Below are 26,391 nucleotides of genomic sequence, written 5' to 3'. Positions count from 1 at the left end.
AGTTGGTTTTGCATAATATTGTGAAACAAAACACCAGATAATATGTCTTACCTTATACACACACCATAATAATACTCGTATGTTGAAGCACAGTACAATCCATCAAGTGGTGTGGCTTCATAGCTTACTAAAGTCGTACTAAAACATTTTGATAGATTTTTGAGCGCCGTGTGTAATGTTCTATATTTTCAATGGAACATATAAAATGTTGGTGTTGCTTACTTGAGTTATATTGCAGTCTACATGTATCTCTTGTGTGTGACTGTCATCTACTGGTCACACTTATCATTTCACCATGTACCAAATAAAATAGCTTTCGAGGTCGGTAAGCAAAACCAGAATTATTCCGTATATTAGGTGCACTGGGTTATAAGGCGCACTGTCGAGTTTTGAGAAAAAAAAAAGATTTTAGGTGCGTTTTATAGTCCGGCTAATACGGTATACCGTGTTCTCTAGATTATCATGGGAGTTACGTACGTCCCAGACCCCCGTGGTACACGAATTTCTGCAAAGTAGGCACACAATTTTTTTATAGTTTATATCAGGGGTCTCAAACAGATGTTATTTTGCGGCCCCCACCTTAATATGAAAGTTTAATGTTAGTGCGGCCCGCAAGTTTTAAATGAATGGCGCTTGACTGCGTTGTGTGCGGAGCTGAAGGAACCTACCAATCACGGTGTGTTATAAGGCTCGAGGATGTGCCGTGAAGGCACTGCCTTCAATGTCCTCTGGGAAGTGTCACCGCATCATCTCTTTCTCCATACTAACAGCGTGCCGGCCAAGACACATGTTGTATGAGGCTTCTGCAGACATACGCAAGTTGTTGCAAGACATACTTGAGGAACATCCTTACATGTCACACTGAGGGTGGTCATATTTTATTTTATTTATTTTTTAACCCTTTTACAAATATGCGCCACACTGTGAACCCACACCAAACAAGAATGACAAACACGTTTTGGGAGAACACCCGCACCTAAACACAACATAAACACAACAGAACAAATACCCAGAATCCTTTGTAGCCCTAACTCTTCCGAGCTACAAAAACATCCCCGCTACCCCCCAATCCCGCCCCCCCCCCCTCAACTCCCCCTCCCATTTCCCGAATTCGGAGGTCTCAAGGTTGGCAAGTATGCATTGACGTCACTTGCGTGATGCAAGCAGAGAAACATTTTGCCGTTTTTCCACGACACCCGCACACGCTCTTCCTCCCTCCCTCCCTCCCTGCCTCACTCGCTCGCCGCCTGCTCGCTCCCGCCCCCGTTGTAAACAGTCCGGGCGGGGAAGACGAGCGGTCAAGTAGCTTCCAAAGCACTCCGCCGAAGGACCGAGCGACAATACAAAAGTGTGGTGCACTGGACCCCAGAGCTGATACTCCGACAGAGAGTCGCTGGGCGAATCAGACGTGTAACACGTTAGTGGTGATGTTAGCCCGTTCGGGCTAATTGTGCTACCGTAACTGTAAACTCCACGGCGAGGTCCCCCCGCCCCCCACCCTCCCGTTAGCTCCAGACAGAGACGATTTTTGATGCAATATTTCTTTGTTGAGCACAGGGGCACCCTGACGTGTCTTATTTCATTTCAATTCATTTCATTTCATTTTTATTTATCTCCTTCATTGATGTGCATCTTTGATCGATAGACAATTATACCTCAATTATTCAATTATACATTTACACACCAATGCCTGAGAAGGAGCAGGATGAAGAAAAATCTTATATTTTTCTGCCCCCTTCAACATAATACGTAGTCTTACTTAATGATATCATATAAACCAACAATTACATCCAAATATAGCGAAAACATACAAAAAAACACACAAAAAAACACAAGAAGTGCAAAACTTCATGATGTACAAACCGAACAAAAAAAACAAAAGAAGTAATATACACCTCACGTGATGATACAAAACAAATACAAAACCAGGCAAAAAATAAGTAAAATAATACATATAAAGCAAAATGTAAACACTTATGGCTGTCCATATGATCTTATTGTTCTGTCTTTATATATTTTTTCAATTGGAATATATTTTTATAATCTTTTATCTCATTGTAAAGATAAATCCATAGTTTAACCCCCACCACTGATATGCACATTAGTTTTAAAGTTGTCCTTGAATACTGATGTTGGAAATGACCTTTTCTTCTATGCTCTTCATTCTCAGAAGTGATGACAAACATTTTTTGTAAATTTGCTGGTAATGTTTTACTTTTAGCCTTAAACATGACACATAATGTCTGTAACTTTACTAGCTCCTGTAATTAAAATAAACCCGAAGTAATAAATAATATGTTAGTGTGTTCTAAGTAATCTACTTTATGAATAATCCTTATAGCTCTTTTCTGTAGTTGATACAGAGAAAGTTGCGGTGCACAAGGAATACAATTTGAAAGGTCATTATACAACTAGACATGCTGAGGAGTATGCAAAATACCAGGGAGATGAGAGAGTGAACCGGGTTGCAAATTTTAAAACCAGTCTACTAAGGCAACAAGATTTCGTCAAGAAAGCAAGCGAAAAGAGCGATGCAGCAGTCAAAGCTGGCTACATGGTGAGTGAGATGGTTGCTAGGGTGGGAAAGCCATTCAAAGAAGGTGAATTCATTAAAAAGTGCATGTTAGATTTTTTTTAAGAAATCTTTTCTTGTGCCCCAGCTTTATCCAGTTTCTGCATCCAGTGGCCCCCAGGTAAATAGAGTTTGAGACCCCTGGTTTATATGAATATTATATGCCTTTTAAACACTACACTCTTTACCACTTTCAGCATTCGTATGTAGTTAAAACACATGAAATTTTGGTACTCACCAATGATGACACTTTGCTGCATGATGATGACGACAGTCATTTGTGTCTTCTTTGGAGTGAGGAACAAAGTTATGGAAAGCTGTTTGCGCAGTCTTTTTAAGAGACCGCTATCCTTATATTCTGTACCTCCTTCAAACTGAAGATTTATTGATTTTTCTTTTTTTTTTTACTTTTGTTTATTGGATTTTTTACATATACAGTCCAGAAATACAGTTAAACAAATGTAAAATTTTATTTTTTCCTCCCCCAAACAAGTAACCCACACAAATTATTTATGAACTACATAAACAAATAATAAACTAGAAAAAAACATGCATCAGTGAAAAAAGTACAGGCAAATATTGACATGGAGCCAAAACAACTGCACTCCTGGCAGACAAAATGATCATCAATTTGTAACCAGACACATGTCCAAAAGTTTGAAGAGTACTTAAGCCAGCCGGGACCAAGACGGAGATGTCCGAGACATATAGAAGGAGGTCATCTGCATAGAGTCTACATAATTGTGTCTACATATGCCTGTAATAAGCGGGTTGGTACAAAGTGCTATTGACAGAGGCTCAATGGCTAGAGCAAAAAGCAATGGACTCAGGGGGCAGCCCTGGATTCCTTGATCTGTCACGTGGGGGTCGCATATTTGTGCGGGATCGTTACTCCAGTGCAACACGAACACTCCGGACAAAAACGTGAAGGTAAGAGATGGTTTAAATAACATAAATCATAGCCAAACAGAAAAACAAGCAAAAGAAAAGCGTGCCGAACGCACGGGAAGCTAAGGCTAACACTTAGCACAAGAGTCTGGAACATGAAATACAAAAAACGTGACTGATGCTTACCGCAAACAAGGAGAACAGGACGAGTGAACAAAAAGGCAGGTTTAAATAGTGTCAGTGATGGCAAACAGGTGCACGTCGGGAACACAAGTGGCAGGTGAAAATAATAAGTAACCATGGTGACGAAACAAACTCACAGGTGCACAAGCAATAACAAAAGGAGTCCAAAACTAACAGAAAACACAAAAACATGATCCGGCCCATGGATCATGACAGTACCCCCTCCTCAAGGACAGATACAAGATGTCCAAAAAACAAAAAAAAACAAGCAGGGTCAAAAGTCACGGGCGGGCGGAGGGAGGACTTGGAGGTGGGTCGCCAAGCCAAGTGTCCCCGAATCCACCGAGGCAAAGTCAAGTGGCGGCGGCGAGTGGAACGCCGCTGCAGCCGGCGAGGAGGGCGACCAGGGAATGGCCACATTCATGGCCGACGGGGAGGTGGCCGCACTTGGCGAGGCGGATGACCACGGAGCGGCCACATCCGTGGTCGACGGGGAGGTGGGCGCGTCGGCGCCGTCATGGCAGGCTTGGACGCAGTGGACAAGGCAGGCGTGGTAGCAGGTACAGGCGGCGAGACAGGCGTGGTAGCAGGTACAGGCGGCGAGTCAGGCGTGGTAGCAGGTTCAGGCGGCGAGTCAGGCGTGGTAGCAGGTTCAGGCGGCGAGTCAGGCGTGGTAGCAGGTACAGGCGGCGAGTCAGGCATGGTAGCAGGTTCAGGCGGCGAGTCAGGCGTGGTAGCAGGTTCAGGCGGCGAGTCAGGTGTGGTAGCAGGTTCAGGCGGCGAGTCAGGGGTGGTAGCAGGTACAGGCGGCGAGTCAGGCGTGGTTGCAGGAGCAGGTACCGGTGTCTGGCGTGGAGCAGGTACCGGTGTCTGGCGAGGAGCAGGTACCGGTGTCTGGCGTGGAGCAGGTACCGGTGTCTGGCGAGGAGCAGGTACCGGTGCCTGGTGAGGAGCAGGTACCGGTGCCTGGTGAGGTGCAGGAGCAGGTGCCTGCCGGGGTGCAGGAGCAGGTGCCTGCCGGTGTGCAGGTGCAGGTGCCAGCCGAGGAGCAGGTGCCAGCTGAGGAGCAGGCGCCAGCCAAAGAGCCGGCGCAGGTGCCAGCCGAGGAGCAGGCGCAGGTGCCAGCCGAGGAGCCGGCGCAGGTGCCAGCCGAGGAGCAGGCGCAGGGGCCAGCCGAGGAGCAGGCGCAGGTGCCAGCCGAGGAGCAGGCGCAGGTGCCAGCCGAGGAGCAGGCGCAGGTGCCAGCCGAGTAGCAGGCAAAGGTGCCAGCCGAGGAGCAGGCACAGGTGCCAGCCGAGGAGCAGGCACAGGTGCCAGCCGAGGAGCAGGCACAGGTGCCAGCCGAGGAGCAGGTACAGGTGTCAGAGATGGTGGCGTCTGCAGGCCCACCCGGGCAGAGGTTAGCCATGAGCATGGCGGAGGTGGTCTAGCCGGCGGTAGAGGCTTAGCATGCCGAAGGACTGGTGGTGGAGGACGGGCTGGAGGTTGCGGCTTGGCAGGCCAAAAGACTGGTGGTGGCGGCCGGGATGGAGTTTGCTGCCTGGTTGGGCGCAGCTGAGGCACCCCACCAGCACAGCTCCCGGCCCCAGCCCCCCCCTCAAGGGGCGGATACCAGACGCGCTCCTTGCGGTCTGGAGGTTGGGTGGCGGGAGGTCAGGAGGGGGGCAAAATCCTCCCCTCTAAATTGTCCAAAATGTCTTTTCCCATCCCCCACCTGAGGTCTTTTGGGAGGATGAGAGGAAAAAGTCACTGACGTGGGCGGGGCTAGAGTCCTAGGGGGCGGAGCTTGGCACTCAGAAGGAGACTGTGGCTGACATCTAAATTTCAAAATAATGTCCTGATAATGTTTAATTTTATAATTAAAGTCTTTAGGAGGTTGCTGACAGAAAGAGTCAGAAGAATTTAAAAAAACATCTTCGTCTCTGACGTCATCCACAGAGGGCGGGATGACGTCATCCGTGCGGGTCTCCAGCTGACTGACAGCCCAATCGGTAAATTGCTTAGCAAAATGTGTGATGGGATTACCTAATTTTGGCGGCGAGGAATACTGGTCTGGCTGCAACTTGCTTCGGTCCGGGGGAGGAGCTTGCGGGAGCGACGCGTCATAACGGCGAAACGAAGCCTCTTTGGCTGGCTTCCGTTTTTGCTGACGCGTCCGGTACTGCGGTGGCGCGACAATGTCCTCGGGCCATACGGAGTTGAGTGGGATCAACTTTCCATTAGGACCCCACATCAGGTCCTGGCGCTCCAAGGGGGAATAGCGGAGAGTCTCCGCCTCCATTGCCTCCAAATCTAACCACATACCTAAGTCCAGCTTCTCGAAGTTTGTGGCGGAAGAACTGTATGCTGTTCTCCTTCTGTCATGTGGGGTTCGCATATTTGTGCGGGATCGTTCCTCCAGTGCAACACGAACACTCCGGACAAAAACGTGAAGGTAAGAGATGGTTTAATTAACATAAATCATAGCCAAACAGAAAAACAAGCAAAAGAAAAGCGTGCCGAACGCACGGGAAGCTAAGGCTAACACTTAGCACAAGAGTCGGGAACATGAAATACAAAAAACGTGACTGATGCTTACCGCAAACAAGGAGAACAGGACGGGTGAACAAAAAGGCAGGTTTAAATAGTGTCAGTGATGGCAAACAGGTGCGCGTCGGGAACACAAGTGGCAGGTGAAAATAATAAGTAACCATGGTGACGAAACAAACTCACAGGTGCACAAGCAATAACAAAAGGAGTCCAAAACTAACAGAAAACACAAAAACATGATCCGGCCCACGGATCATGACATGATCTTGTAATGGCAGTTAGTAAATAGTAGTTTGTAGCTTAGCTACCATCTTTGAGCATAGCGTACAGGAGGTTCACCTTTTCCCTGATGGTAATCAGCTTCCTCTGGGGCTTAAGGTTTTTTGCCAGAAGCCTTAGAAGGCACAGAACGTTTGGATGACATCTTGGGGATTTATACAAATGTTTCCACAAAAACCCAGAGCAAACACAAGCATAGATACAGTGCATGGAGTTGAACCCCAAGAGGTGGCTCGATGTGGCTGAGCCAATCAGATACCAGCTGACAGAAAACAAAGAAAGAGACATATTTGGACTGTCAAAAATGAAAATAGCAGGGATATTACGTGTATCCAGTTTAGTTGAGAAACATCCAGTGGGCCGCATTGAAATGTTTATGTTGTATTATGCCCACTGCCTTTTTTATGCTGTTTTGCAGGACCCGTGTCACATGACTTCAAACTTGACACCTCATTGGCTGCTTCTGAGACCGGGTCAATTGCACTAGTCTTATTTTGGGTCTTGTGTTTTGAAGCAGAAATTTTTCCGCACTGAAATTTTAAACACTGACTTTTAAAATACTACATTTTAAAACACTGAATTATTATACACTAAATTTTCATACACATAATTTTTATACACATGCATTTTGCTACTAATTTTTTTTCACTGAAATTTCAGCATAATTTCTTGTAAAAAATTTCAGTTCACAAAATTCAAACCCCAAAATTTCAGTTACACAAATTCAGTGTCGAAAAAAAGCTCTTGTAATAAAGACAAAAATTAATCTCCATAGCAGCACTAATAGTACATGCATTTTTAACATTTTTTGCACAAGCTATTACTTACCTGTTATATGGCATTTCAGTAGATCAGTTGTTTTGTAATCTATATGCTTACAATGTTCAAACGTAGCATTGTGATTCCTATTGTCTGAAGGTCTGTCTTACCAGGATGAAGGTATGGAATGAACCAACTATTTGTATCCTGTTTTTGTTTGCAGGTCGGTGAACATGTGGAAGAATTCCGCAGGACGGAATGCGCCGGACACGTCCCCGCCATCAAACACTTCTTCAAGGTAGCAAAGAATGTTCTCAGTTTTTTAAACATCTCAGTTTGAAAACTATCAAATTATTATAGTACTTTTGCTTTAAAACCATCCAGACATACAGACAATAGGGCTCTTTGTTTTGCCCAAAATTCCCCCCAAAGAAAGGCATTTCTTCAGGCTTTGTACTCTATATTTACACACTCAAGTTGACTTTGTATTGTTTTGAGAGTTTCCTGTGCTCACTGCACGTCCTGTCCCATTCCTGTGTTGGACGTTTGTGGCCATGCTGATACCAGGAGAAGATTTAGTTTAGCCTTGGCGTTAAAAGATTTATTGTTGGAGCCACTTCACGGAGGAGGCCAGTGGTGACAGGCCGTAGAGGAAACACTCCTGTGAGGAAGGAGCATCAGAAGGGACTACTCATATAGTAGCTGTAGTAGAGAGCCTCGTCCGCATCCGTGCATCTCCATCGCTGTTTGTTTAGCAGCAAGGGCGACTGACCCGAAGGTTTATGAGTTTCCATATAAAGGCATCACCAAGTCGACTGTTTGGAATGTTTGTTGGTTTTTTTTGTCCAATTTGGAATGTCAAGTCTGGGCTTTTTTGAGCCACTGTCTAAGACACCCTCACCTCTTTTGTGTGAAGTGCATGCATATCTGTATATATATATATATATATATATATATATATATATATATATATATATATATATATATATATATATATGTGTGTGTGTGTGTGTGTGTGTGTGTGTGTGTGTGTGTGTGTGTTTGTGTGTGTGTGTGCATTGAACAAATTATTGTAACATAAAAGTAGTCCTATGCTGAATTTATATATACCTGTATGCTTTAAAATAGGGATGTCCAAAGTGAACCCTTCAACTCATGCATTTATCACAAAACATTATAACATAAATTATGTACAAACGTACCATAATCGCGCAATTTACTACGACCGTGCATGCTCCTTTACTTTAACAGTGGATGAAACTACATTCAGAGTACTGTATTTTTCGGAATATAAGGCGCACCTAATGTCCTTTCCATCCATCCATCCATCCATTTTCTACCGCTTGTCTCTTTTGGAGTCGCGGGGGGTGCTGGAGCCTATCTCAGCTGAAATCCTTTCATTTTCTCAAAACTCGACAGTGCGCCTTATAAACCAGTGCGCCTAATGTATGAAATAATTTTGGTTGTGCTTACCGACCTCAAAGCTATTTTATTTGGTACATGTTAAATTGATAAGTGTGACCAGTAGATGGCAGTCACACATAAGAGATAGGTGTAGACTGCAATATGATGGCAGTCACACATAAGAGATACGTGTAGACTGCAATATGGCTCAAGTAAACAACACCACAATGTTATATGTTCCATTGAGAATATAGAACATTACACACGGCGCTCAAAAATCTATCAAAATGTTTTATGTAAGACTTTGGTGAGCTATGAAGCTTCAACATACGAGTGTTATTATGGTGTGTGTATAAGGTAAGACATTATCTGGTGTTTTGTTTTGCAATATTATGCAAAACCAACTTTTCTTACCTTCTGGTACCTGCTGATCTGTATTTGGGATCTGCATAAGTCCTGAAAATTTGCACGCGTCCTGTACTGTTTTTATATTTACCATAACATGTTGTAAAAAATATATAAAACACTATATTTTACAGTAAACATTTATAAATGTAAGGTTTTTACTGTAAATTTGACAGTCTACTTAAAACAATTTATATCATTAATAATGAAATCCAGAGGCAAATACATACATTATTTGCTGTTACAAGTGGCCCTCTGATGGCAGCCATAACTGCGATGTGGCCCTCAATGAAAACCAGTTTGACATTCCTGCTTTAAAGCATGAACAATGACCTGGCCGGTAAATGTTATGTAAATAAAGTCAATACCTGTCTGTAAGTAATAGGAGGAATAACAGAAAACAGCTGTTGATGTTTCTTAGTTAAAAATGTCTTCATTGTTATTAATGAACAAAAACAATATATAATTCCAAACCCCATTAAATTCTCATTCAAATATTATGTCCTGTGATTGACTGGCGACCAACTCTAAAGTCAACTGGGATAGGCTCCAGCTCACCTGTGACGCTGAATGGGATAACCGCTAGAAAATGAATTAATATTTCTGGATAACACTTGAGTTTTTACTTCTTCCCCTTTGTTGCATCTCAAATCTATCCATCAATCTCTCTTTATGCTTTTCTTTCTGCAAACTGCGTGTCTCAGCTGGCCAAAGGGGTTTCTTTTTTTTTCTTTTTCTCGTCAAGCCGAGTTCTGGGTGTGTTCCATGGACTCTCCAGTGTGGCAGTGAGTTATGAAAGCTAACACGTGAATCGAGTGCAGATGTTTCCATTGTTGCACATTCACACTCAAATAACACACGCAATGCTGGGACGAGGGGGAGGAGATGAGAAGGTAGATTACGAAAAAGGGTAAAGAAACAAGAAATGACGCCATGGGACGAGTTGAAAGCTTTTATAACATTTGTCTTTACGTTGGACTTGTATGTGGCAGCCTGGCTGCAGCAGGAGATTGCGTTCCGAACAAAAGACTATTCTATTGTAAATAAAGAGCAAGCACCAAGCCGGAAGCTCTTTATATCAAGTTTAAGTGTCCTTTATTGCTAGTTTGAGCGTCTGTTAAAGACTCGTGAGACTCTTAATGCCAAGGAGCTTGTGTTTTATCGCCAGTTGTTAGTTAGTAAGTTGGTCTGTTGGGGAAAACTAGTTGTCTGCTTTTCAAGAAGTGGATCACAGGCCAAGAAAGAACCAATGTGAACACAAGGGATGGGTATGGAGTCCGGTACTTTCTCAGCACCGACCGAAGCCCACCGATCCTATCGGGCAGCGATTCACGTAAAATCCAACGGTGCGAGGTTACGGTACATGGGTTGGCGATCACCCCAGCAGCACTGAGAGCGAACCCAGCCAAACTACCTATAGGTAATGTTGCAATTTTCAATACCAACAAAAAAATTTACTAAAGAAAACGCTCCAACCCAAGTAAAATAGGGCTCCACTTGTGCTAGCTTGATGCTAATAAGCATTGACTTTGCTATTGACATGCTACTGATTAGCATTAGCGATTTTACGTGGTGATGTCAACACCTCCAAATGTGTGAATGAGAACTACGACTAAGATGCATGTTACAATCAAAAGCTGGTGCGTAATAAGTACAATACTTACAGTATCAACACTTTTTAAAGCGCAACAAAAGACTAGCTTCAGCAAAGGCTGAACTGATGAGCCAACCCACCACAAACTATACACTACTGCCGTGTAACGTCCTGGAATTGCAACTATGAGTGCAACTTAATGTCATACTTGCAAATGACTCTCAAAAACATAACAACTGTACACATGTACAGCAGCTATCATAATCGGCTCATTTTTAATCTTGCAGTAAAAATTTTTTTTTTTTTTTTTATCAAAGACAATTATCATTTATTGCCACATAAAATATCCAAAATTGGTAGAGTTGAGTACCAGTATCGATTGCCAGGTACCAGGAATCGGTAGTGTTTCGGTTCAAATGTGAACGTTACTCATCCCTAGTGAGCACAGACACAGGCTTTGTAAACATGTGTTTGTTTTTAAAGACATTTTCAGGAAACATGCATCTTAAGAATTCTCTGTTAGTACAATTAAAGTTAAAGTACAAATGATTGTCACACACACACAAGGTGTGGCGAAATTATTCTCTGCATTTGACCCATCACCCTTGATCACCCCCTGGGAGGTGAGGGGAGCAGTGGGCAGCAGCGGTGGCCGCGCCCGGGAATCATTTTTGGTGATTTAACCCCCAATTCCAACCCTTGATGCTGAGTGCCAAGCAGGGAGGTAATGGGTCCCATTTTTATAGTCTTTGGTATGACTCGGCCGGGGTTTGAACTCACAACCTACCGATCACAGGGCGGACACTCTAACCTGATCATTTTAATAAGCGTAATTGCATGTTTAAGCTTTTCATAGTTGTCATTTACCATGCGTCTGATGCTGCTGTATTGCCTCGGAGTTAAGAAAAGTTAATGTTTGGTCATAAATCATGCATCTCACCTATATAGTAGAAAGATGTGGCACCAAGAGTTGCTCGAATCGGAAAATCCACACGCTACCGACAAGATACTATATGGCTTTCAACAAATGGAACACAGCATAAGAACATTGCGAGAAACATTTTTTTTTATCTGAGAAGTGAAGATTACCGTATTTTTCGGACTGTAAGTCGCTCCGGAGTATAAGTCACACCGGCCGAAAATGCATAATAAAGAAGGAAAAAAACATATATAAGTCGCACTGGAGTATAAGTCAAATTTTTTGGGGAAATTTATTTGATAAAACCCAACACCAAGAATAGACATTTGAAAGGCAATTTAAAATAAATAAAGAATAGTGAACAACAGGCTGAATAAATGTACGTTATATGATGCATAAATAACCAACTGAGAACGTGCCTGGTATGTTAACGTAACATATTATGGTAAGAGTCATTTCAAGTAACTATAACATATAGAACATGCTATACGTTTACCAAACGATCTGTCACTCGTAATCGCTAAATCCGATGAAATCGTATACGTCTAATCTCTTACGTGAATGAGCTAAATAATATTATTTGATATTTTACGGTAATGTGTTAATAATTTCACACATAAGTCGCTCCTGAGTATAAGTCGCACCCCCGGCACAACTATGAAAAAAACTGCGACTTATTGTCCGAAAAATACGGTAATCTGGAAATTAGCAGCTCAGTTAGAGAACAAGTTAGTTTAGTTAGTTTAGTCTTTATTTGAAGGGACAATGCACAGAAATATTAAGATCAAAGACAGATATGTTCTGTACCAGATTATAGCTAATTTCCATCTGCAGTCCCTGGCTACCTAAATTAAAAGGATACACAAATCATGCAATAAAATTATGACAATAAAAACATACTATAGCATGTTTTTAAATTAAGAAAAGTCATAAAATGCCCTTTCATGTACACATACTTAATATACAATACAACCACACCTCATTTACATCATCACACAAAGACAATACATGCTTTTGTTCACATCTGTCATCATTTGTAAAAACAACCATGATTTTAACAGACACACCTCACAATTTACAATAAAAATGCTCTCATGGATAAATATAATACACATTAGGTTGACGTGTCAAACATAATGCCCACCTTAGTGACCGTGTGAGCAGCTTTGATTGCCCCAAAGCCACCTTTTAACTTCAATTGTGAATGAAGAGTCATCTGTTAGACTTTTCAAGTTTGTTGTGAGGTCGTTCCATTCCTTTATGGCTTTATTTGAAAAGGCTGATTGTGCAAAAGAGGTTTTACATCTGGGTACGCTACACTGCCCCCTGGTGGAGGCTCGTGTGTTTCTAGTTGTCACAGCAGATGTAAACTGGACAAAGTGCTTAAGTGGTGCTGGTGCAGTGTTATTTAGGATTCGATGGGCCATTCGTATTGATGCTAATCTTTGAATGTTAGCTACATTTAACAATCTATATTTTTGGAGAACTAAACAGTGATGGTGGTGTTGTGGTTTTCGGTCAAGGATTTTGAGGGATTGTTTGTGCAAAGTTTCCAATGGCCTCAGTGTCATTTTGCTTGCCTGCGACCAACATGTTATACAATAATAAAAACGAGCCATAATCATTGCATTAAAATAAGTTTGAGCTGCCTCCAGTGTTAATGAATTCCTGATACATTTGAAAGTTTTTATGTTGTATTTAAGACTCTGGCACATCTGTTTGATATGTTTTTTAAAGCCAAGTGTTGGCTCTAAAATGACACCCAGGTAACGATATTCACTAACATTTTGTATTATTTCCTTATTAACCGTTATATTTGGAAAGGATGACATTTTATATTTGTTTACAAAATACATTGTTGCAGTTTTCTTAATGTTTAATGTAAGATAAGAGTCATGTAGCCATCTTGCCACCTTCTCCATGGCTGCTGTAAGTTTTCTGGCAACCGTTTCAGCGTCCTTTCCCCAAGTATAAATAACCGTGTCATCTGCATACATCTGGATATTTACATCCTCACATACAGATGGCAGGTCGTTTATATACATGGAGAAAAGAAGAGGGCCGATATTAGAGCCTTGTGGCAGGCCAATATCAGTAGCAGTGAAACTGGATGTTGTGTTATCAATACGGACATATTGGGTCCGACCAGATAGATATGACATAATAAAGGCCAGAGTATCTGTCGACAGTTTAAAAGATGTTCATTTTGTAAGTAACGTGGGGTGACTGACTGTATGGAATACCTTGCGGAGGTCTAAGAATATTGCTCCAACTACACCTCCATTATCAAGGTTTTGTTTGATTGTTTCTAGTAGAAACAATGTTTCTACTAGAAACAAATGTTCTGTGAGTTGCTCAACGATCACTTTTTCTATTGCTTTGGATATAACGGGGAGAAGGCTAATTGGTCTGTAATTATTGATGTCTTGTTTATTTCCTGCTTTATGGATTGGGATGATAGTGGCAGTTTTCAATGTGGTAGGGAAAGTGCCGAAAGATACAACCATCCCACCGGTCGGCCTCCCACTGAGAGCGGACATTGTAAGTCACCATTTTATGTTCTTATTTGAAACGTTCAGCAATAGAGCCACATGCTTTAAGTCTCTTACGAAGTCTGACATTAGTGGTAGCAAACACAGAAAGTGTGCTCTGTATGTTGTTGTTGACATTGAACGCTACCGTTGTTACGCGCTCTCTAAAATAAATGCGCCCAGGAAGGAAGTTATGGAAATGTTTAAAATGACCAAAATACTGTTATTCTGAATGTGCCTCTTAGTAAAGTGAATACATACTTACATGATGGGATGGTTTTTAAAGTGATTTATAGGTAAAATAGATAAAGCATTGCTAGCTGCCTCTTACCAGCATTTTTTTTTACCATTTAGAAGAGTGTATCTTAACTGTTGTTGTCCTAAATGGCCGCCAAAAAATAAAAAATAAAAAAAATCTCAGATGTGGGCCATATGGGCCGCAGCGGTACTCAGTTGCCGTACACTTTTTCACCACTTGTGGCAGTAATGGCAACACTAAACAAACAGAGGAAGTCTTGAGCTAAACTCATCGAAAAGTTTTTGAAGCGCAAAAATTATGACTGAAGTTGTGAAGCTGTACTTTAATTTAATTTACAAGTCCCTTCTTATGCAGTATATTTGGTTAGTACTTATTGTTCTAATCAGGCTGACCTAATCCTAAAATGCATGTGTTAAATAATGTTTGTGATTTACACATGGTTTTTAATAGGATTTGTTGTTGTTGTTAGTGGGTTAGATATAATTATTGATTACGATTAGAGTAAGATTACTAATTCAGTGTTAATATTTGAGTAGGCCCCATCCCCTCGGTAGTGGAAAAGTTGGACCCTGAGTTTAAAATGGTTAAGAACCCCTGATTTCGAACACATAAAAGCGAAAGACGTGTGTTCTTTTCTCACCTTAGCATTAAAGATAGTTAAAAAAATACCACAAAAATTCTCAAAAAAGTGTAGTTCCCCTTTAAGTAGTACGTTGTTCAAGATATGCGAATCGCTGTTGTTCATAAAAACAACAACGCGATACAGATCACAGATACACCTCACGCATCTAAACTTTGACACAAGTGTAAAAAAAAGTTAACCACTTAACTATTTACTTAACTATTTATTATTAAGAACTGTTCTACCGTAAATTCCGGACTATAAGCCGCTACTTTTTTCTTACACTTTAAACTCTGCGGCTTATAAAATGGTGCGGCTAATTTATGGATTTTTCTTTGCAGACATCATAATACAAATGTCTGAAAAAAACAAACAAGCAAAAACATTTGGAACGTGTTTTATTGTTTGTGCTGTTGCACCATCTTTTGGACGAATTCGCTCACTGCAGGTGCTGCAGTGTTCTTCTCGTCAGTGCTTTAAAAAGCGAAAGTAGAATTGCCTTTCGGTCTACTAACTGTTTATAGCGTCCTTACTCATATGGATTCTTTATTCATCATTCCAAGCTACGTTTGTAAGTTTTACATTATAATTAAAACTGTTTATACTTACTAAACCGTCCCATATGTGATGTCTGTAGGAGTTTTTTCATCCATGTTTGTATTTGCTATCATAATTTAATGACGCCGTTAGCATTAGCTAATATGCTAACATGATTACGCGTGTCTGTGTTAGTATTATTGACCTACAAAGGCATTCTTTTTGTATTAATTCAGTTTCCAAAAATCCTCAGTAAATTCACCAAAATGCCACCGCGGAGTTTAGCTGATTGTAGAGCGGCGTGTCCATGATGATGACTTCTGTTTTTTTTTATCAGTCGTTTTACTGCCGTGTTACAGGCACCGTTTGAAAACGATTAGGTATGTAAATAAACATTTACAGAATCTGTATGTGTAAATATTAACTTCGCAACATATATATCTGCGGATTATAAACCGGCGCGCCTAATATATGGAAACATATATTAGGCACGTACAACACTTAAGACCTTCAGTATATCAGTATGTGGAATTCAATTATGGAATGGATTAAGCAAAGCAATCAAACAATGTACTAATATGATCCACTTCAAGAAACTCTTTAAACTTAAAGTGTTTACAAAGTACAAAGAAGAAGAACCATGATAAACATTCTGAATTTATTTAATTCATCCATTCTTTCACTCTCAAAATAATATTACTTATCTCATCATATGAAATGTAACTTACTTCACCAATTATTATTTATCTATTTATTTTGATTGTGATTACTTGTGGAGTACATTGTGAATAAATTGAGAACAGGAAGTGAACAAAAAAGTTTAGCAACTGTTATGTAAAAGAAAAGGGGTAGGATTAAATAAGCTCTGCTTCTTCCTACTCCTTTTCAAACATGTTGAAAAGAGAACCTGGAAATTGTGATGTATCATGTTGTATGCTTGCATGCATGTTCAAAATAAACTAAAACTCAACTCAACTCAACTCATATTTTTTTCTTCTAAAGTTTAGTGGCTGCGGCTTATATCCCGGTGGCTATATAGTTCGGAAAATACGGTAATTAATATTTATAAATTCAAAGTGACTGTTACTACATTACATACATACGTACAGCATGTATATAAAAAAAATGTTGCAGGTTTTCAAATGGTTTTTAAAGTGATTTATAGGCAAAATAGATACAAAATCATTAGCAGCCGCTTACTAGCAGTTTTTTACTATTTATACTTAGACTTAGACTTAGACTTAGACAAACTTTAATGATCCACAAGGGAAATTGTTCAACACAGTAGCTCAGTTACAATGATGGAAAGGACAATGCAGGTATAAATAGACTAATATAGCTATAAAAAAATCTAACATATATACGAATATATACATAATATGCGTACAGAGTAATTTATATACAGATATATTATATTATGTCTATAACATATATACAATATAAACCAATGACCATGTACAATATTACAGTATATACAGTCTATATGACAGCAGCAGCATAAAATAGAGAGTAGGTCCAGCAGTAAATAGAAAATAGACATTATAAACAAAGAGAAGTAGCTAACATGTCAGGTGTCAGGTAATAGGCAGATGTCATCTGTTGCTGTATGGCGAGTGATTATACAGCTGGATGGAGTGTGGAATGAAGGAGTTCTTGAATCGCACAGTGCGGGAAGGAAGTTGAAGGAGCCTGTTGGAGTATGAACTCCGCTGTCCCTTAATTGTCAGGTGGAGTGGATGGGCAGGATTGTCCATGATGGCCAGCAGTTTGTCCAGTGACCTCCTGTCCCTCACTGACCCAAACGCCGCCAATTGCGTGCCAATAGTTTGGCCGGCTTTCCGGATCAGATTATCAATCCGGTTTGAGTCCCTTTTGCTGGTGCTGCTCCCCCAACAAACCACTGCAAAGTACAGTGCTCCGGCCACAACAGACTGATAAAATATCTCCAACAGCTTGCTGCACACATAAAAGGACCTAATCTTCCTCAGGAAAAAGAGTCTGCTCATGCCCTTCTTGTAAACAGCTTTGCAGTTGTCCTTCCAGTCCAGTCTGCTGTTCAAGTGGACTCCCAGGTACTTGTACTGCTCCACTACTGCCACCTCCCGGCCCTGGATCTTGATGGGCTCCACCGGGGTCACTCTCTTCCTGAAGTCGATGATTTAGAACACATACAAGGGAGAGACGTGTGTTCTTGTCTCACATAAGCATTGTAGATAATTGAAAAAGTACAAAACAAATTCTCATTTACAAAATCTTTATGTGTAAATACTCATTTCGCAACGTATATATCTGCAGCTTGTTTCTTCTAAAGTTTAGTGGCTGCGGCTTAGATTCTGGTGGCTCTATAGTTCGGAAAATATGGTATTTATTTTTTATTGATTAAAAGTGTGGTACAAATTAAGAACAGGAAGTGAATACATGTGTTAGTAATTGCTATGAAGCGGAAACAAGCTCTGCTTCTTCCTACTCCTTTTCGGACATGTTGTAATGAGGAAATGGAAATATGTGAAATATGTGACTTTAACAACAGCAAGAGCCTTATTGGAGCCTTAATGTGAGTCCCCTTCAGACCCCTCCAGTGTATGTTCTACTTTTAACGCACCAAAGGCTGGACCTTCTTTTGTAAACAGTTTTGCAAAAAAACTCTGCCAAAAATAGTTTCAATAAATGATGCTTGCTAAGTACTACCAAGGAGACCTGTTAATTTTATTTAAAGTTAGGTGCATATTTTTCCAAATTGTACCTGTTACGGCAGGGTCGCATGTCAATGCGCGTATCGTTTTTCCAGGATGCAGAAGGAACTCCGAAGGCAGTGTGCAGGTAGGATAATGATTTATTCTCTATAAATCGGTCAAAATACAAAAGTACAGGAAAGCGTGCCGATAGCACAAGAAGCTAAGGAAAAAGCTAGCGCGAAAGCTTAGCATAGGCAAACAAATGGCGAAGCTTAGCTCAGGAATCAAAAAATGTATTCAACATAACTGTACCCCGCCTTCCGCCCGATTGTAGCTGAGATAGGCTCCAGCGCCCCCCGCGACCCCGAAGGGAATAAGCGGTAGAAAATGGATGGATGGATGTTGTGTGAAGCAAACAAAACAGCCAGACTGAGTGTGGCCAAAAGCAGGAATAAATAACTCTCTGATTAGTGCCCGAGAGCAGGTGAGCGTCCCGAACTAGTGTTGTTCTGATACTAATATTTTGGTACCGGTACCAAAATGTATTTCGGTACTTTTTGGTAATTTTCGGCAATTTTCGGTACATTTCTAAATAAAGGGGACCACAAAAAAATTCATTATTGGCTTTATTTTAACAAAAAATCTTACGCTACATTAAACATATGTTTCTTTGTCCTTGAATAAAATAGTGAACAAACAAGACAACTTGTCTTTTAGTATTAAGTAAACAAACAAAGGCTCCTAATTTAGTTGCTGACGTATGCAGTAACATATTGTGTCATTTATCATTCTATTATTTTGTCAAAATTATTAAGGACAAATGGTAGAAAATTAATTATTAATGTACTTGTTCATTTACTGTTAATAGCTGCTTATTTTCTGTTTCAACATGTTCTATCTACACTTCTGTTAAAATGTAATAATCAATCATTCTTCTGTTGTTAGATACTTTACATTAGTTTTGGATGATACCACACATTTAGGTATCAATCCAATACTAAGTAGTTACAGGATCATACATTGGTCATATTCAAAGTCCTCATGTGTCCAAGGACATATTTCCTGAGTTTATAAACATAATATAATTTTTTTTAAGACGAAATAAGATTTTGTGATGCTAAAAGATATTGATGTAATCATAGTAGTATCGACTCGATACGCTCCTGTACTTGGTATCATTACAGTGGATGTTAGGTGTAGATCCACCAATGGCGTTTGTTTATATTGTAGCCTCCCAGAAGAGTTGGTGCTGCAGGGAATTCTGGGAATTTGTTCTGTAGTGTTTATGTTGTGTCGCGGTGCAAATATTCTCCCAGAATGTGTTTGCCATTGTTGTTTAGTGTTGGTTCACTGTATGGCACATATTTATGACAGTGTTGGCGTTGTTCATACGGCCACCCTTAGTGTGACATGTATGGCTGTTGAGTAAGTATGCGCTTCATTCTCTTGTGTGTAGTGTGTTGAAAGTTAAAATAGTAGATGATTAAAGATTGGGCATAGTGAAATCTTGTCTTGATTTTGCTGACTACAGATCATCTTTATCACAACCAATATTATGACTCCCTGTGCTGCGGAATGTAGAGAGGCATTTAAAATGTTTACTCGTCCTACAGGGATGATGCTTGGAATAATAGTAATACATTTGTCGCCATGGAGACAAAGAGTAATGATTTAGAAGAAGTGATAACACTGCGAATAGACGTTAGCCGCTAGCTAGTCATGTCTTAAAGCACCTCTTCCTGAGGGTGTTTTAGTGTTATAACTTCACCTTTGTCTTTAGTTGTTAAGCCAAAATTCGTCCCTTCTCCCTTTTCTGTCTACACACATTGTCTGCTTGTAAGTACTCTGTGATTGTGCCCTGTCGCGAACATGCTCCTCTGCCTGACACGACGTGACGGCGGGTGGGGGCCCGGTACTTTTTAGAGGTGGTATAGTACCAAATATGATTAATTAGTATCGCAGTACTATACTAATACCGGTATACTGTACAACCCTATCCCGAGCACGAATCAGAGGCAGGTGAAAGTAATCAGCACCCATGGCAACCGAGAAAACACAAACCCAGGGGTGCTGAAACAGAACTAAGGGAGTCTTTAACTAAACAAAACACGATCCGGGCAACGGATCATGACAGTACCAATTCAGAGGTATTCAACTCTCGAGGTTCCAGTGTATTTGTCAGGGTTCAAAGCCCAAGGTGATTTATATTTTTCTTTTGCAGAGAGCGAGAACAGGGAAAAAAAGATTTGATCTGATAAGATCTTCTGACTCCTGCTATCTAAAATATGTCAAGGTCAAGCTGCAACGCATACAGTTCTGTGAACGTTACGTCTTTAACACCCATGTTGCACCTGGTAATTGGTTCTGCCTTGCCTAAAGGGTCTACACCCCCTGCATTAAAAGAATCACACGAGTAGTCATTTTCTCTTTGTTACTTTGAACTGCTCCATACCGCTCATAGTTGGAGCTGCAGATTTATGGTTTTCATGGGCCTCACACTGAATTGTACATGCTTGTATTGGCCCCAGTTGGTGGTGACAATTCATTGTTGTAAGGAGAAAAGGTGTATCGCCCAGCGTAGACTTAGGCCATGTCTACACTAAGTCGTTTAACCCCTTAAACCAGGGGTCACCAACCTTTTTGAAACCAAGAGCTACTTCTTGGGTACTGATTAATGCGAAGGGCTACCAGTTTGATACACACTTAAATAAATTGCCAGAAATAGCCAATTTTCTCAATTTACCTTTAACTCTATGTTATTATTAATAATTAATTATATTTATCTTTGTGGTAACACTGATCATCTTAATGATTTCTCACAATAAATATATATAGAAAAAGATAAATATCAATATGCAACACTTTATTTTTATATTTTCTCTAAGTGCACATTTTTCAAATTGAACATTTTCAAATGATCACTTCTAAGACAGTCTTGTGAAATCACAATATCCCATTTTAACTAGCTAGCCACTAACATTTTTTAACAAATCATGAATTACTTTGCACCATGTTTGTACAAATAATAACTCATGTAAAATACAAAAGTCAACTCTCAAATTTTTAAATAAATCATGTCACACTTTGAACTGGACACCAAATCTGTTATCTGTTTCTTTGTCAGTTAGTGGGAAGCCTGGCATTGCATGCTGTTAACTAGTGTGTTGTACTCTGGTGTGTAACTTGACACTGCAACTCTGAGTGAGTCTTGCAGATGTGCATCAGTGAGGCGTGTCTGTGTTTGTTCTTGATGAAGTTCATGTCAGAAAAGGTTGATTCACAAAGATAATATTTTTCCTCATTGTTTGCGGAACCTTCTAAATCTTTTGGACATATTTTCACAGCAATCTGGCCTTAAGCTTAATAATGATAAATGTAAAATGTTAAGGATCGGAAATCTAAAGGGAACATCCTTTCGAATGGAATGCAAAGTGCCTGTTTTGTGGACAGATGGACCAGTTAACATACTTGGTGTTGTTGTCCCAGAGAATCTGAAAGATCTAGGCTCAATACATTATAATAATCGACTAAGAAAGCTGGACAAAATTATGCAATTATGGAAAAGGAAATCCTTTACCTTGTATGGTAAAATATCTATTGTCAACTCGTTAATTATTCCTCAATTTATTTATTTGTTTTTGTCATTACCAGCTCCATCACAAAACTTTTTTAAGATTTATGAGTGGAGGGTATTCGATTTTGTCTGGGACGGCAAACCAGAAAAGATTAAAAGAAAGGTTTTGTACAATGAGTATGAATATGGGGGCCTGAAACTTCTCAACCTTGAAGCTATGTGTCTGTCTTTAAAAGCATCAATTGTTCCAAAGATGTATTTAAACACTGAGTGGTACACAAATGTCCTGTTGGACAAAAAACATGTACTGTATCAAAATAAATTGTATCCTTTTTTACAAGTGACCCCCTCCCATTTTTCTTATGTAGAGAGTCTGCTGGGAAACATAGCGGGGTTCATAAAGGAAACAATCCACTCATGGTGGTGTTTTCAATTTTATGTGCCAGAAAAAAGAGACGATATTTTGCAGCAGATAATATGGATGAACTCTAATATTGTAATAGATGGAAAGTCTTTCTTTTAGAAAAATATGTTTGAAAGAGGAATCATTTTTGTCAATGATATTATCAATGAGAATGGTAAGATTATGAACTATGATGAATTTAGAACTATGTATGGTGATGCTTGTTCAAGCTTTTTATTTAATCAACTAACTGGAATAATTGGGAAAAGATGGAAACAGATATTTAGTTATGGAACTACTAAATTATTAGTTTGTAAACCTCCAATAAGAAATTCTAGTTGGCAAAAAGGAACTAAAATAAATAGAAAAATATATAATTTTTATTTAATAAAGAAATCTTTAAAGGCTGCCCCATATAACACATATGGAAAATGGGAGGACTTTTTTGACTGCCCGTTGCCATGGGATGCCATATTCAAACTAATCTATAAAACTACTATCGATGTGCAAAATCGTTATTTTGAAATTAAAATTATTTATAACTTCTTACCCACGGGGAAAATTTTAAAATTATGGAATATGACAGAGTCAGATGATTGACGATTTTGTTGTCAGGAGTCTGAATCCACCCTGCATTTGTTTTGTGGTTTCTGTTATTTTAGGAGAGTTCATTGACAATCATGATTTAGTCAATTTAATTATACTGCTCGGTAAAAGGTTTGTTTTTAAGGCCAAAAACAGATATTCACTTAGTATTACTTTCTTTAAAACATTTATTCAGTATTTTTTAACTTTAGAAAGTTACATGGTTGAAAACCATAATGATGCCAAAAAACATAAAAAAAGATGGGAAGTTTTCAAAGGCTTATTTTGAAAGTATAATTATGTTTATAGATTATATGCTATCTGTTGTTGTGTTCCCTAATTTGAGTGACCTGGACATAATCTGGACTGTACATAAATGCTTATTTTGAAAATGTAATTTTGTTTATAAATTATATGCAATCTGTTGTGTTCCCTAATTTTTTTCTGTGTACATGAATGAAGGTGTGAGTTGCTGAGTCCGACTTGGACATTATCTGGACTGGACCTGGTTTTAAAAACCCTTTAAACAAATCTAATTTCATTGACAACCTGGTCTGGTGAAGATAAGATCCTTTTCTAAAAAATAAAATAAAATAAGATAAATAAATAAAAAACATTTTCTTGGATAAAAAAGAAAGTAAAACAATATAAAAATAATTACATAAAAAATAGTAATTAATGGAAATGTTAGTGGACCAGCAGCACATACCATTATGTGTGATTCAGGGACTGTGTCCCTTCCAGATGTGTTGTCTATGTTGTGGGAACCAGAATATTGGTAGCAGAAAGAAAAAAACCCTTTTGTGTGAGTGGGTGTGGAAGAGTGTGAATTGGGGGGAGGTTTTTTGGGTTGATGCACTGATTGAAAGTGTATCTTGTGTTTTTTCTATGTAGATTTAAATTTAAAAAAATTTAAAAAAAAAAAAAAAAATTTAAAAAAAATTTAAAAATTATAAGATTTGTAGAACAGGCCAGCGGGCGACTCATTTGGTCCTTACGGGCGACCTGGTGCCCGCGGTCACCGCGTTGGTGACCCCTGCCTTAAACTAATAATTATTTAGCCTAAGCCCCGTTTCAGCCACACTAAACCAGCGTTTAAGGTCCCCGTCCTCGGACAAATTCTTACACGGCTAAGTGCGCCGTGTATTTCTTGACTCTCCGGCACTTAGCTTTGTATGGACTCATTGATCGTCAGAAAGAACGCGCCACAGCCAGCTTCATAATGAAGCGGTTTCGTAACTCGGAGCTAACCACTGAAAAGAAGGAGGCGAGTCATCCAGACATGCCCGTGTTTCTCCTTCCGTCTGTACAGACGCTTGCTGAAATCACACATGAATACCTTAAGAGAAAGCGATTGCAGCTATTTCGGATACAACACTTCTCAGACGGCAAGATAACTTTCCAATGTCCAGGTCAGCTGTTATTCTACTTACCGAAAAACTTTGTCTATTTGTCGAAGGAGAGACAACGAGAATGCGGGCTCCCGTGGATGTGATAAAAAAGGTAGCGTGTGCTTTGTATTACCTGGCCGTCGAGAGAAGACTAACTACGGAAAACGGCGAATGCTTTTGGACTGGCAAAGCAGACTGTATCAGTTATTGTCCGCCATGTATGTCGCGGACTCAACGTCTAGGTCCAGAGTATATGAAGTCACCAAAAACGAATGGACAATGAAGGTGAAGGTAAAAGAGTGAGGAGTGTCCTGATCAGATATCTAGATCCCTAGTTTGATTGATGTAAAATGTTCTTTATCACATTGTTTACGTGTCTAATAAAGATTTGATTCATTTATGATGGCTCAGGTGTGATTCACTAAAATAGGGCCCCAGAGCACACTGGATTCCAGTTAATTGAAATACCACAACACGGGATATTGTTCAGATAAGTTACATTTAGGAACTTATAAATAAATAAATGGGTTATACTTGTATAGCGCTTTTCTACCTTCAAGGTACTCAAAGCGCTTTGACAGTATTTCCACATTCACCCATTCACACACTTTCACACACTGATGGCGGGAGCTGCCATGCAAGGCGCTAACCAGCAGCCATCAGGAGCAAGGGTGAAGTGTCTTGCCCAAAGACACAACGTGCACACAAACCAACACTGGATGTGACTATGGCGTGCGCATTTTCCGCACATGCGTACTAGGTCGCGTTGCACCGGCGGACGGAGGGGGGCGGGGGTCTTAAACGGTGGCATTGTTGTGTGTGGATAAGGTTAGGTGTGATTTACCCTGGATAACCTTATCCGGCTTAGTGTAAACGGGGCCTTAACCTCTGTAAGCCTTTGAATATCTGCGTACACAACAGGAGTCAAACCCATTTCCAACGTTTGTCTCTCAGCTCTCCGTATGTTTCTATTGCTCCCTCTGCAGTCTGTAAACATGCAAATTGAATCACTCCCAACTTTTTCTCTCCCACCATCCTTCCCACTGACGCAGTTGCACAACAGCTTGGCTCCAAGTTGAGTGCATAACTTCAAATCCGTCCAAGTACCAAAAAAAAACAAAAAAAACCCACACCAGAGGCCCCCTTGCACACTCATGTATGGGACCCTTGTGTGTGAGCATGCGGAGCTATGCAACATGTAACATTATATTCACATTTGTCATACCCTAATCGCTGTGCTTCGCTCTCCGCGTTTCAGGAGGCGCACGCTTTCATTAGTGCGCACAAAGCGGAGGACGTGACAGAGGAGGGGATAAGAGCTGAGCTCAGCAAGACCCACGCTCCACCTCAGTGGGCCAAGAAGAGCTCCTCCAGGTCCTCAGAGAGGGAGGACATTGTTGTGAGTAGCCAGCAATACCCCTTGTGTCCACTAGATGGCAGCAGATGCTTTTAGTAAGTCTTATGTTGCACCTTTGTGTGGTCTGATGTTAAAATATGTTTACCGTAATTCAACCACCATTGCAAATAACATTTACTTGCAACATGATTGCAAACTACTGCAACTTTTTCACAACATTTGCAAATAAGTACAGTTTGCAATTACAATTTCCCCATTGTGGGATGAATAAAAGTGTATCCAGTCCTTATTTGAGTATGGGTCATTTCATTAGGTACATCTAATAGCACTTTCTCACATTATGGTTTTATAAAATACCAAGGCACTTAAAAGTATATGTATTTTTGCAGTTATTAATTAGCTAACTAAGATAAGCATCATATGGTGCAAAATAAATTATTATTATTATGTATCTTACAACAACTCAAGATTCAATTCCGATTCTTGTGACGACGATTTAATTCAGAATCGACTCTTGATCCAACACCATTCTCGATTCAAACTGATTCTCGCAGTCAATCAATCAAACTTTTTTTATACAGCACTTTTCATTCACGTGAAAGTTGCAGCACAAAGTGCTTTACACCAGTTAAAAAAAAGAAAGAAAGAACGAAAACACACACACACATGCCTATTAATAACCAACCATGGCATAGCACTGACGATTGAGGGAAAACTCCACCTCTGAGAATAACTAGAATTAATATAATCAAATCATTTATAAAACATATTGTGGAATATGTAAAATTAAAGTATTACATTTATTAACAACATAGTCAGAATAATAGTAATAAAGGTAATATATACAATGCAAAATAAGAAACATAAAATTAAGAACCTAAGAGTTTGAAATAATCAGAAAAAAAGCCTGATTAAAAAAGGTGTG

At 40.0% G+C, this 26,391-nt stretch overlaps 1 protein-coding gene across 1 annotated transcript in view; it reads left to right on the top strand.

Annotated features, from left to right (window-relative positions):
- si:dkey-40c11.2 (drebrin-like protein) overlaps positions 1–26,391 on the top strand; it is a 122,175-nt gene that overhangs the window by 72,657 nt on the left and 23,127 nt on the right. The window contains exons 4-5 of the mRNA XM_062050961.1: positions 7,434–7,508; positions 25,368–25,508. Coding sequence (XP_061906945.1) covers positions 7,434–7,508; positions 25,368–25,508 — 216 coding nt within the window. The remainder of the gene's footprint in view (positions 1–7,433; positions 7,509–25,367; positions 25,509–26,391) is intronic.

This window comes from Entelurus aequoreus, linkage group LG06 (assembly GCF_033978785.1).
Source record: "Entelurus aequoreus isolate RoL-2023_Sb linkage group LG06, RoL_Eaeq_v1.1, whole genome shotgun sequence".
Lineage (NCBI taxonomy): Eukaryota > Metazoa > Chordata > Actinopteri > Syngnathiformes > Syngnathidae > Entelurus > Entelurus aequoreus.
The sequence above is the reverse complement of the archived record's forward strand: the minus strand, read 5'-3'. Positions and strand labels throughout refer to the sequence as shown.